A 13,244-nucleotide genomic window follows, 5' to 3' on the forward strand; every position below is an offset into this window, starting at 1 on the left:
CCACAACTACTGAGCCCGCGTGCCTAGAGCCCGTGCTCCACAATGAGAGAAGCCACTGCAATGAGAATCCCGCGTACCACAATGAAGAGTAGCCCCTGCTCACCACAACTACTAGAGAAAGCCCACGAAAATCAATGTAGCCAAAAATAAATAAATTTATTAAAAAAAAACACAAATCGATGGAGGTTTTTTTCTTTCCATCTCTATGTCATTTGCTGTAGTTGGAGCTTTAATCATTTCTCAATTCTTTCAATATATAGTTGAACGTCTTTACTGGTTTTTCTGACCCCGGTTACCCCATCCTTCAATCTTCTCTTCCCATAGTTTTCAACATTGAATGCAGATAAGAACAATCTAGTCTTGTCAGTCCTGTGATTAAAACCCTTCTATCATTACCAACTTCCCAGTCATGACATATGAGACCCTATGTGTGACTTCAGTGCTTAACACAGATGTTTCAGAATTCAAAATTTTTGGATTCTAGAAAGGTCATATGATGTACATAACACATATTATATAACATCCTCTGTTTGTTCTGGGTCAACACGCTATAATCAAGGACAGCAGTATTTCTGCATTAAAGAGTATGATTGTTTATGCCAAGAAGAATAAAGACTTTAAATAGATTCCTATCAGTTCAGGTTATGTTTTGCTGCCACATGAGTTACAGGAAAATGTTTAGTTTTTGGATTTCAGAATTTGGGACAAGAGATCATGACCCTATAGATATCCAGTGGTCTGCTGGAGCTGGATTGTGCCAGCTACAGTGAACCCATTTTTGTGCATCTCTTCTCAACTCTGTGGTCAATGACATCATGTTGGTAGCTTGAAATCATCCATGGTGGGAGTATTTACACCATTGGTCATCAGTAAATGCTACAAATTATGACCTTTCCCTTCTCAGAGATCAGGTTGTAAAGTGTTACCGGCACAGCGCTGTATATACCTATTACATGTGTAGTATGTTATCACTGTGGCAAAACCACTTAGTCTATGCAGTATAGAACAAGAGGCCAAAGTTTTCAGGGAAGCGTAGAATGTAAAAATCAAGATGTGATTTGACGTCAATAGGACGGCAGTAAGAGAAACTGGATAAAACAGATGCTTTGGAGTCAGACAGGTTCAGTAGGTTCAAATTCTAACTCCATTATTTCCAGACTGTGTGACTTTGGATAAATCACTTATGGGTCTCAGTTAACACAGTTGAAAAATAGGGACTGATAATATTTCTCTTAAGGTTGTTTCAAGGATTAAAGTAGATATCATATGCAAAGTACCTGACATAGAATGAACAGAAATTATTTTTTACTATAAAGCATTTTTTTCTTGAGATGTTTATCTCTACAGATGTGACTCCCATTCTCTAATGTTCCTAGTGCACCCACAGTAAATATGCAGTTCAGCGCTTGGATGTTCTCTAGTTATTTCATTTTTTTTTTTATAAAGTATGTTTGGTTATATACTAGATATTTTTATTTTCTTTTTATTTATTTACTTGGCTATGTCAGGTCTTAGTTGTGGCACGTGGGATCTTTCGTTGCAGTGTGTGGGCTCCTCTCTAGTTGTGGCACATGGGCTCTAGAGCGCAGGCTCAGTTGTTGCGGTGCGTGGGCTTAGTTGCTCCGCGGCATGTAGGATCTTCCCAGACCAGGGATCGAGCCCATGTTCCCTGCATTGGCAGGCGGATTCTTAACCACTGCGCCACCAGGGAAGTCCTCTCTTGTGTATTTTTTAAGGAGTGGAGCCCCTTTGAGGGATTCTTCATCAGATAATGGTTATCTGCAGCGAGAGATCGAAAACTTAAAGAAAAAGATCTTTTTAACCTTTTATTAGAATAGTGTGTTTGAATGACTTCTAATGTATTATGATATAAAACTCTCTTAGGTACTTTTGTTTGAATGTCATTTGGCCAAAATCTGCTAGTTCAGATCCAATTTCAATCTAGATGTCATTTTAGATTATATTTTACCCTAAGATTATGAGTTATTTAGTCAAATATAGTGTCACTATAAGCTTAAAGTAAATTTCTAGGTCAAGAGGTAGAACACATTTATTTTGTAATATCAAAAGTCATAAATAGCACTCCTTTTTCTTCCTTAGAAAATAGGGTTCTTTAGGAAATCAACAGAAAAATAGGACAAATGAATATTTTGCAGTCTTAGTGGATTATGGTTGACTATTTTCCCCCCAATATTTTATTATGAAAAATTTCAAACATATAAAGAACTGAAAGAATTATACCCACTAGCTACAATTAACATTGTGCTGTATTTGCTTTATCACATAATCTGTCCATCTTTATGTTCCTCTAGTCATCATTCATCAAGCCATCTTATTTACTTGTGGTTTTTATTTTTATGTATTTCAAGTAAGTTGACGAGCTGTTTTTCTAAGCAGTCTTATCTTTGTTATGTTTTTCTGAATGTTGTAATTAAAATGTCAGTACATTCTGTGCAGATGTTTTCACCTGACCGTTTTTCCTATTTCTAGGAATCTGAGGTTGCCAATAATTGCTGTCAGATTGAGAACATTAAAAAAAAAAGTCTAGTAAGTAATGTCAAGCCTGAAAAATACACTCTTTCTCAATAGCTTTTATAATCTGAAGACTTGTAATTTTTAGAGTCATCAAAAATAATTTCCAGGGGCTTCCCTGGTGGCGCAGTGGTTGAGAGTCCGCCTGCTGATGCAGGGGACACGGGTTCGTGCCCCGGTCCGGGAAGATCCCACACGCCGCGGAGCGGCTAGGCCCGTGAGCCATGGCCGCTGAGCCTGTGCGTCCGGAGCCTGTGCTCCGCAACGGGAGAGGCCACAACAGTGAGAGGCCTGCGTACCGCAAAAAAAAAAAATATGTTTCCAGTACTGTTTTCAGTATTCTAAATACATGTTTATTCACATTATATTGTTTTCAGAGTGGAGAGATCTACAGACCAGGTCATCAAGCCAGTCAATGTGGGAGCTCTATCAAAATGGGTTGGGAAGATACCTCCAGATGTTTTACAAGACATGGCGGTGATTGCACCCATGCTTGCCAAACTTGGATATGACCCGTATGCCAATCCACCTAACTATGGAAAACCTGATCCCAAAATCCTTGAAAACACTAGAAGGGTAAGTGAGATTTTTAAAGTGAATTGAGAAAACTGGGTATGGAATTTGGGTCCTAAAAAGTTTTTTCTTATTTTGTTCCTTGCTTTTTTATGATCAGAAAATTATTTTAAATTAGAAAAATCCTATTTGTAAAATGCTTTATCATCAGAAATCTTCCACTGCATTTTAAGGATAACTGTGGCTCTTTCCAGGGACTATAGGGACAATTCTTTAATCTCTTTTTCCCAATTTCTAAGAATGGTGCTTACTGTTGGGGAGATTTATTCTCATAGCTGATTATCATAAATTTGCATAAACACCAGAATTATTAGTGACCTCACTTACTTCTAGTTTCTTTTTACTTTGAATCTAATGGCTACTTTACTTTTAAACCTTTGTTTAGATGAGGCATGATTTCTTGATACTTGAAAACTAAACATTGGCTACATGAGAAGAATTATTACATAGGTACAATAAACAACCCTCTGATTGAGAGAAAGTTACTATTAAAGTGTAGTTACAACTACTTCTTTTATAAGTTATGCTCACATCTTTATAATCCTATTTGAGAAAAGCTGAAAACTCAAAAAATGTGAATATATACCTTACCTGTATAATCTATTTCAAATCATACCTTAATATATTTTTTATTGTAAAATTTAAATAACAAAATTTACCATTTTAACAATTTATAAGTGTATAGTCCAGTATATTTGTATTGTTGTAGAACTGTCACCACCATCCATCTCCAGAACTTTTTTCATCTTTTCAAACTGAAACTACATAATCATTACCCATTCCCCCTTCCTCTAGCCCCTGGCAACCACAGTTCTACTTTCTGTCTATAGATGTGGTATTTTTTGAAACTACAGTTTAAATAAGACAACCGTGTTAGCGTAAGTTCACTGTTAGGCTGTTGGATTTCAAGATTAAAATTCCTTGCCTTTCTCTGGTATGTTTTTTGTTTTGTTTTGTTTTGTTTTTTACAGTACGTGGGCCTCTCACTGTCGTGGCCTCTTCCGTTGCGGAGCACAGGCTCCAGACGCACAGGTTCAGCGGCCATGGCTCACTGGCCCAGCCGCTCCGTGGCGTGTGGGATCTTCCCGGACTGGGGCACGAACCCGCGTCCCCTGCATTGGCAGGCGGACTCTTAACCACTGTGCCACCAGGGAAGCCCTGGTATTTTTTTTTTATGTCAGTTTCCTCTCCTCCCCACAACCTTATAATATATCATCTCTTTATTCTGTTCTTCTGTTGATACCTTTAATCGAAAAACAAACTTATATTTCATGAGGCTGATTTCCATCTGGATTTTTTACACTTAGATATTACTTTTGTTTTCTTTTTTCAAGTCATTAGTGGCTGTATACGAAGAGCTATTTTCTTATAAACCATCATATATGGAGGCAGATTTTTTTTTATTTTTAAAATAATCTTTATCCTTTTTATATTTTTCATACATACAAGCATTATTATAAAACTATAAACTTAGGGGCTTCCCTGGTGACACAGTGGTTGAGAGTCCGCCTGCTGATGCAGGGGACACGGGTTCATGCCCCAGTCCGGGAAGATCCCACATGCCGCGGAACGGCTGGGCCTGTGAGCTGTGGCCGCTGAACCTGCGCGTCCGGAGCCTGTGCTCCGCAACGGGAGAGACCACAACAGTGAGAGGCCCGCATACCGTAAAAAAAAAAAAAAAAATATATATATATATATATATATATATATATATATATATATATATATATATATATAAACTTAGTTTATAAAACTTATAAAATTAAAAAGATAAGAGAATAAAATTCACCTATAATGTTACCACCCCGACAAATACCATTTTTAGCATTTTGATGGATTTCTCTTTCTTCTTTGCATGTTGTTAAACAAAGGTAAGAATACTTGTCTTACATCTCACTTTTGCACGCACACAATCTTGTATTCAGCCCTTTCCATTTAATATTCATGAGCATTTTCTCATTGTGTACATGATTTTTAAACATAATTTTTCATGGTTGTATAAATAAATCATTTTATGAGCCACCTTAAATCCTTTATGAAACACAGTAGTAAGTGAATGAATGAATGAACAAATAAAATGTTTCCCTAGTATATGTACTATAATTTATTTTACCATTTTTCTTTTGCTGTTTACAATTTTCTGTTTGACAGATAGTGCTACAGTGAACATCTTTGCACATACTACATTTTAGTGGGGTTTTTTTTAGGGCTAGACTAATGAAAGTGGAATTAAACCACGTCAAAATATCTGAGATTTTTTTAAGGTGCATGATATATGTTGATAATTTTTTTTTATTCTTTTGAACTACCAGCATAATATAGGTAATTTTATTTTAGATATTTGCTAATTTTAATAGGTTTCATTGATTAATATAATCGAACATTTTCCAGTTATTACCTATATGTATATATTCTTTTACAAAACATTTAAGTTTGAAAAAAGTTTTATATGTGTTAAAGTTTTGTGAATTACATTCTGCTAAAGGCGAAGTATACAGTGCATTATCATAGTCCTTTTAATCTCTTGGTAATTGGTAATTCATAGCTTTCTCCTTTGTACAATACTGAAATGGTTTTTATAAACCAAGGTACATGTGTAAGTGATATTTAGAGGTTCCCCAAGTAGTAGACATTATAGTTTTCCTACATGTGAGTTGACCAGCTAGATTATTCTTGGCTTGCTTGAGTGGTTAAGTAGGGAAGAATGCTGTGGTTTGAATCCTTGTGACTAGAGAATTTGTTTCATACACATTTGTGGCTTTTGAAAGAGTTTCAAAATGCACCCTGGAAAAAACCTTCCCACCATCTTTGTCTACCTCTAAAGTGACAAATAATTTTGAGGAAAAAAAGGTAAAGTGTGAACTATAATTGCATTTTTGAGCACTTTGTGATAATGCATACAAGCTGACATCCTTGTTTTGTGGGGTTGGATTATATATTTTCAGAGCTTTTTGCCTGTAAAAACTCAGATGCTAATATATCCAGCATTGATGATCGTGAAGTTTCATAAAGTAATGCTTAAAAAGTGATCTTTGATTGTCAGCTGTGACATGAGATGGACTCCAGAGAAAGAAGGTGGCTGCGGAGATTGTGCCCTTTATTTATGGGATGGGAGTGGGGAAGAAATTCACGTTTTGACTGGGAATATAGAATCCAAAGCTCTAGGCCTAAAAATTCTAGTTTTCATACAATTTTGGGTAATCCAGAAGTACTGGTGTCTGAGTCAGTGTATTTTGGGGACGTGTTGCCCAATCTTGAATAGAAAATCATGTGCTTCATGGTTGCTGTGACTCAGATGGTAAATTGGAAATGAAATGCTAACATATTCCATACCTTTCCCACCATGGTCTCTAATCCCACAATTGTAGCACATTTTAGTAAGGAGTGCCCTCTAGGTTACATTCTAGCCATCTCCCTCCCGCATAGGTTTTTAATAATTTTAGAGTTAAAGACCTTTGAGAATCTGATGAAATTTATGGATCCCTATCTGAGAAGTGCAGACACATACATACACAGAATTTTACCCACAATTTCAGTGGATTCATAGATGCCCCTAAAGCCTGTCAGATTAAGGACTTCTGTTCTATAGTCTCCTTACGCTCATCCACTCATGTGATTTTGATTACAACCTATTTGCTGATGATCATAAATCTTTATCTCCTACTGGGTCTCTTTCCTGAGCCCTAGGCTCATTTTTTTCCACCTGCTTTCTGTATCTCTCCACTTGGATATTCACAAAGACCTCAAACTCAATGTCAAATGAACTTATTGTCCAAAGTTGTTCCTTGATAGGCAGAAGCTAGATGGATTGTTCACTAAACTGAGCAAGAATCTAGAATAGGGGTGGGATGAGGCTGTGTTTATCTATATTTGCGTTGTCTATGAGCCAGTGAGCAGGTATGAGGAGCAGAGTCCTCAGGACACGTGGGTCAAGCCAAAAAACAGTTCAAAGACCTGGTTACTAAACCTGGAGAGTGAGCTGAAAAGCAGATCCAAGTGTGAATGGAATATCCAGTTGAAAACCAGACTAGACAGTATTAAAGAAGAGCAAATAGTCAAATGGAAAAGCACGTATCAGTGTGCAGAACCCACAGAGCAAACAAGAATGAACTTGAATATTAATTAAGTGAGCTGGGAGGGGGAGTTGGGTTATATCCCTGAGCCAAACAGTAAGAAGCTGCAGCAGTTAGAATTGATGTTCTTGCATTAAAGGGAGAGCCTGTAATGCACACCTGTGTTTTCTAGTTCCTGTACCCATCAGAAACTGCTTCTCCCTGTTTTTCCTGTCTCCATACGTAGCATTCCTATTTGTCTAGTCATCAAAGTTAGTTAGGATTAACTAGCTTTGCAGATCACGTGTAATTAATTGGTCACCAAGTCCCCTTGGTTCTGCATTTGAAAATATCTTGATTCAATCCTATTTCAGGTACCTTAATTCAGTTTCTCCTCATTTTTTACATGAATTATGGTTTATTCCCCTTTGTGTTATGTGAGTGTGTTTAGTCATTCTTCTGCTACATTTTTAAAATATTCAATGAAAGTTATTTTTTAAAAGTTCAAATCTGAATGTATTATATCTGAATGTATCATTCCCTTGCGTAAACCTTGAATAGCTCCACTAGTACTATAGGATAGAGCCCAGACTTCTTAGAATGGCATGTTCTTTTCAGGTCTTTGGAGATTTTCTGGTGATCTTTTTATTGTTTGTTTCTAGGTTAATTCCTTTACGATTAGAGAACTACTCAGTGTGGTTTCAGTCCTTTGAAATATATTGAAAATTGCCTTATGGCCAGCATATGTTCTCACATGTCACTCGATAGGATGTGTATTCTGCAGCTGTTGCAGAATTCTATAAATATCAATTAAGTCATGTTGTTTCACAGTGTTGCTCAAATCTTCTAATTCTTATTGGTAGGGGGTGTCTAATTTTATCAATTTTGGAAAAAGATTATTTTTTATTTCTGTTAATTTTGCTTCATGTGTTTTGAATCAGTATTATTAGGAGCAAACCCTTTTATATATTCTTGAGGAATTAACTCATCATTATGAAGTGTCTCTCATCATCTCTGATGTTTCTCTCTGGAAGTCTAGTTTGTCTGACGTAAACATAGCCACTTCGTTGTTTTTATGCATACAGTGTACATGGTATATTTTTTCCATCCTGTTACTCTTAATCTGTGTCTTTATATTTAAAGTATGTTGCTGATAAGTGGATATAGCTGGTCTTGTTTGTTAAACTCATAATCTCTGACTTTAAATGGACTAGTTAATCTACTTACATGTAACGTTATTACTCACCTGTTTGGGTTTAAATCTACCACCTTGCTGTTTGTTTTCTATTTAGATGTCTGTCTTTGTCCCTTTCTTTCTTTTTTCCTGCCTTCTTTTGCATCAGTCTAGTTTGTTTAAGTATTTCATTTTATCTCCACTATTGGCTCTTAGCTCCCCTTGTTAGCTATACCTCTTTTTTTATTTGTTTGTTTATGGTAGTTGCTCTCTGACAAGAGCTGCAAACTCTTCTGTGGGCCACAAATGGTCTTTTTCATCTTTTCTGAAGACTCAGAGTTTCATCTGGAATCATTTCTTTTTACCCTGATGAAATTCTTTTAGGATTTCTTATAGTAAGGGTATGCTGGCTACTAATTCTCTCAGCTTTTGTTTATCTGAAAATGTCATTATTTCTCCGTTATATGAGAATATTTTGCTGAGTATAGAGTTCTAGGTTGACAGGTTTTTGGGTTTCGTTTGTTTGTTTTACTTTCAGCACTCAGAATATGTTATTTTATTGGCTTTTATTGTTTTTATGGGAAGTCAGCTAAAATTCTTATGAATGTAATAGTTTTTTGGGTTTGTTTTGGGGGGAGCTGCTAATAAGACTTTCCTCTTATCTCCAGTTTTTGGCAGTTTGACTAAAATGTGCCAAATTCACTGATCGTCTCTTTTGCCATCTCTAGTCTGGGCCTCAGGTTTGATTTGTTTTTAATTAACCTATCTTTGAATTCATTGCTCCTTTCTTCTTCTGTGTCTGGTCTGCCATTAATCCCATCCAGTAACTTCATTTCAGATAGTTTATTTTTCAGTTTTAGAATTTCTGTTTCTCTGCTGGAATCCTCCATCTCTCCACCCATTCTGTTCATCTTTTGCTCTAAATTCTTATTTATTTATTCATTTATTTATTTTTGGCTGTGTTGGGTCTTCATTGCTGTGCGTGGGCTTTCTCTAGTTTTGACAAGCGGGGGCTACTCTTCGTTGCGGTGCAAGGACTTCTCGTTGCGGTGGCTTCTCTTGTTGTGGCTCATGGGCCCTAGAGCGCAGGCTCAGTAGTTGTGGCGCATGGGTTTACTTGCTCTGTGGCATGTGGGATCTTCCCGGACCAGGGATCGAACCTGTGTCCCCTGCATTAGCAGGTAGATTCTTAACCACTGTGCCACCAGGGAAGTCCCTAAATTCTTTTAACATATTTATAATAATTATTTTAAAGTACTTATACATGGGTCTCTCTTTTGGCCTTTTTTCTTAATTATGAGTTATACTTATTTGCTTCTTCACATGTCTTAGAAGTTTTGATTTCATACTGCACCTTTTGTATAAAAGAAGAGTAGAGAGTAACCTAGATAATATTTTTGATTTATTTTTCCCAGAGAGGGCATATTCTTTTTTCTGTCAGGCAGCTAGGGTAATTGGCTGATCATTCAAATTTCAGTGTGTCAGGCCGAGCTGTGGCTGAGCAACAGTTTTATTTAGTTTACTTCTGGATTTAAATGAGATTATGGAGATTTGACCTTTAGCCCAACCCACAGTTTCCTGTGTGCTGTAGAAAAAAGGTTGATTTCTTTGACTTTTTAAAAATAACAGCTGGCAGGGAGTTGGGTTGAAGCTTAAATTAATTTATTTCACCTCTGGATGGTAACTGCAGCAGGGCCCTGGAAGCTAAGGACCACACAAGACTGGGCGATCTCGGACTTCCCTGGTGGTGCAGTGGTTAAGAATCCGCCTGCCAATGCAGGGGACATGGGTTCAAGCCCTGGTCCGGGAAGATCCCACATGCCGCGGAGCAACTAAGCCCGTGCGCCACCACTACTGAAGCCCGCATGCCCTAGGGCCCATGCTCCACAACAAGAGAAGCCACTGCAATGAGAAGCCTGCGCACCGCAACGAAGAATAGCCCCCACTCGCCACAACTAGAGAAAGCCCGTGCACAGCAATGAAGACCCAATGCAACCAAAAATAAATAAATAAATTTATTTTGAAAAAAGATTGGGCAATCTCTCCTTTCTAGCTCTGCTCCCACTGTTACTTAACAAAAGGCCCTTGGGGTACAATTGTTAGACCAAGAGATTTATTTTTACACCTGGGGCTCTTCTAGATTTGGATCCATCATACCAGTCCACACTGCCACTAAAAGTTCAGCTTCTTTTTGTCTCATCAGCAAAATCTTTCACCTCTGGTAGGCCTGCTTTTCTGCCTACCTATATGCAGACTAGGCAGTTGATTCAAGGTAGAAAGGGGCTCTTTGCTCACCTTTGAAGAACTCATCCTTCTCTGGAATTGGGTTCATTTAGACTTCTTTGCATCCACTGCTTTTTGATGGCTCTAAAGAATAGTATGAAGTTTAGTTTACCTGGTGTTTTCTGATTGTTTTGATGAGAGCGGTGGTGTTTTGAGACCTCCTGCTTCGTAACCATAATGGAACTCAGAATAGCATTAAGATTCTTTGTCTTCTGCTTTCAACCTTCCTTTTCAACCTTATCTCGTTTTATCCTTCTAATCACACCCCACTACCTGCCTTTCATTCTTTTGGCACACTTGTATACCTCTGTACCTTTGCACTTACTCTTCTTCCTGCCTTGATCATCTTGCTTCTCTTCTTCATTTTACAACTTTGTCCTTTAAGACTCAGCTCAAATGACACCTCTTCTGTGCCACAGATCCTTCTACTATACTTCGTGCCTGCCTTTACTCTTGCAGTTATCACACTATATTATGATTGTTTATATTATATGTTGCTTCTTTTATACTAAGGACTTTTCAAAGGCAAGGACCACATATGCATTTTGTATCCTGAGCACCAAACTTAATACTTGAGAATTAGTAGGTGTTTAATAAAATGATTTTTATTAGCAAAATAAATCTTAGACATAGGAACAAGAATATTTCTTCAACCAAAAATACTGTATCCTGATATGAAGCTCTTGTAGACAATATTTGAAGTTATGGCCCAGTTCATAGGTATTCTACCTTATGTGAGAAATGCTCCATCACCCAGAAGTGAGCTCCAGTGGCTACGGCAGTACTTTATTACTGTATCAGTCTGCATTCAGTTGGGGAAAGAGAGCTACTGTAAGTATTATAGGAGTGAGGGGTTTAATATGTTAATTATGGCTTACACAAATGTGGGAGAACTGAGGGTCTGGAAAATTTTTATCATACACTGGACATTTTATATAAAAGAAGAATAGAGAATGAACTGATAAATCTGTCATAGAAAGATTAGGAAAATAGGCATTAATGATTTAAGCCTGAGGTGGGTGGAAAGCCAGAGTTTGCAGAGAAGCCCTCAAAACTGCATCTAGCTGTCAGAGTGGGACCTCAGTAAGGGAGCCTAAGGAAGGACCTGTGAGGCATGCCATGGGGATGAAGTGGGAGCTTTAGGAGAGGTCTGTGGAAGCACTGCGTGTCTTGAGAATAATGGCTTCTGCTTCATTTCCATTTTATAAATCCCTTCCATAAAAGAGAAAATCATATTTTCTCTTATTGGCAGCCTTTTACTCAGAACCACACAGGGAAGGGAATTATGGGAGACTTAATTTTCTGCCTTAGACAAAAGTAGTTGGTGGTACCAGTTGACCACGGACAGTCCAGCACAGTTCATCTCTTTGCCAGCCTGACATACATATGTTCCCATTTTAACCCTATTTAACTTCCAAATAAAGATAATGACATTAGGCTTCCCTGGTGGCGCAGTGGTTGAGAGTCCGCCTGCCGATGCAGGGGACACGGGTTCGTGCCCCGGTCCGGGAAGATCCCACATGCCGCGGAGTGGTTGCGCCTGTGAGCCATGGCCTCTGAGCCTGCGTGTCCGGAGCCTGTGTTCCGCAACGGGAGAGGCCACAACAGTGAGAGGCCCGCGTACCGCAAAAAAAAAAAAAAAAAAGATAATGACATTGTACTTCCACCTTACATGATGCAATGATCCCTTACAAAACGAAAAGCATACTAACCATCTCCCCAAAAGAGGGGACTCTGTGTTACACATTGCACTTTATTCATTTCTGGGTGATATTTATTTACTCCCCTAGCTGAGTCACATTCCGTCTTTGATATCCTGAAACCTAAATACTGAGATATAGAGTCAGCCCTAAGTAACACACCTTATATTAGAGCATATGGGAATGGTAAAGGGAGGGGAAAAAAAAGAAATAGTTAATCTATTCAGGTATATTCATAACAAAGCAGGAAGAATATAACACTATTGCAGTCCTCATTTCTGCACCTGCCACGTGATCATGGATGGTATTTGTCATTTCTTTCTTTCTCTAGCTATTTCATATTCCATTTGCCCTCATTAACCATGTTGGTTGTATGGTGACCCAAACCTTCATTCTAAAAGCATGTGTGCCAATAATGGTCATGCCTATATTGTTTCCTGTAATTTTCCATTAACTTTCCATTGTAAACAAGTGTAATAGCGGATCTTCTGGGTTCTAAGAAATGTCTTTCCTTCCTCCATTGTGTATTTCATTTATTTCTTTTAATTTATTTTATTTTTGGCTGCCTTGGATCTTCGCCACTGCACATGGGCCCTCTCTAGCTGCGGTGAGCAGGGGCCACTCCTTGCTGCAGTGCGCAGGCTTCTCACTGCGATGGCTTCTCTTGTTGCGGAGCACAGGCTCTAGGTACATGGGCTTCAATAGTTGCGGCACGCAGGCTCAGTAGTTGTGGCACAGGGGCTTAGTTGCTCCACAGGATGTGGGATCTTCCCAGACCAGGGATCGAAACCGTGTCCCCTGCATTGGCAGGTGGATTCTCAACTACTGCGCCACCAGGGAATCCCCCCTCCATTGTGTACTTAAAATCCCATTTCCTAAGACTATACTTTCAGGGATCAACCAAAATTACTCTACCCAGCAAGGATCTCA

The 13,244-nt window shown here is 38.3% G+C and overlaps 1 protein-coding gene across 1 annotated transcript in view; it reads left to right on the forward strand.

Annotated features, from left to right (window-relative positions):
* Window positions 1–13,244, forward strand: part of TPST1 (tyrosylprotein sulfotransferase 1) — a 116,844-nt gene that overhangs the window by 55,615 nt on the left and 47,985 nt on the right. Inside the window, exon 3 of the mRNA XM_060032189.1 lies at window positions 2,910–3,108. Coding sequence (XP_059888172.1) covers window positions 2,910–3,108 — 199 coding nt within the window. The remainder of the gene's footprint in view (window positions 1–2,909; window positions 3,109–13,244) is intronic.

Source organism: Delphinus delphis, chromosome 15 (assembly GCF_949987515.2).
Source record: "Delphinus delphis chromosome 15, mDelDel1.2, whole genome shotgun sequence".
NCBI lineage: Eukaryota > Metazoa > Chordata > Mammalia > Artiodactyla > Delphinidae > Delphinus > Delphinus delphis.